The sequence below is a fragment of the Nestor notabilis genome, unplaced genomic scaffold, assembly GCF_000696875.1.
Source record: "Nestor notabilis isolate BGI_N333 unplaced genomic scaffold, ASM69687v1 scaffold28847, whole genome shotgun sequence".
NCBI lineage: Eukaryota > Metazoa > Chordata > Aves > Psittaciformes > Psittacidae > Nestor > Nestor notabilis.
Window position 1 is genome coordinate 13330 of NW_009936549.1, and position 423 is coordinate 13752.

The 423-nt window shown below is 62.2% G+C and overlaps 1 protein-coding gene across 1 annotated transcript in view; it reads left to right on the forward strand.

Annotated features, from left to right (window-relative positions):
- The window catches only part of LOC104408717 (disintegrin and metalloproteinase domain-containing protein 8-like), a gene marked incomplete at both ends in the record, with an annotated part of 13504 nt that overhangs the window by 12790 nt on the left and 291 nt on the right, over positions 1-423 (forward strand). Inside the window, 2 exons of the mRNA XM_010018398.1 lie at positions 18-171; positions 260-344. Coding sequence (XP_010016700.1) covers positions 18-171; positions 260-344 — 239 coding nt within the window. The remainder of the gene's footprint in view (positions 1-17; positions 172-259; positions 345-423) is intronic.

Sequence of the window (423 nt, forward strand, 5' to 3'; positions counted from 1 at the left end):
GCTCCTCTGCTGTCCCCGAGCGACAACCCCAGCCCTGTCCTCGGCGGTGGCTCCTACTCCCTCTTCTTCGGCCGCTTCAAGTGCAAGGCAGTCATCGCCAGCAACGACGCCAATGAGGTGGTGGCCAAGCTCAGGCTGGTGCCCACTGGTGCCAAGTGTGGAGAGGAGATGGTAAGCGGCCATGCTGGGGTGTCTGGGGGGGTTATGACCACCCCATGGGGGCCCAGGGCAGCCTCAGAGCCCCCCTGTCTACCCACAGGTCTGCTACGGCGGGCGCTGCCAAAACCTTCTGGTCTACGGCAACAAGAACTGCTCAGCCAAGTGCAACAACCATGGGGTACGCTGTGGGATCGTGGTCTTTCAGAGCACTGATCCTGGCTCCTGTAGCATACCCACTGCCCTGACACTTTCCTCCCTCCTCTC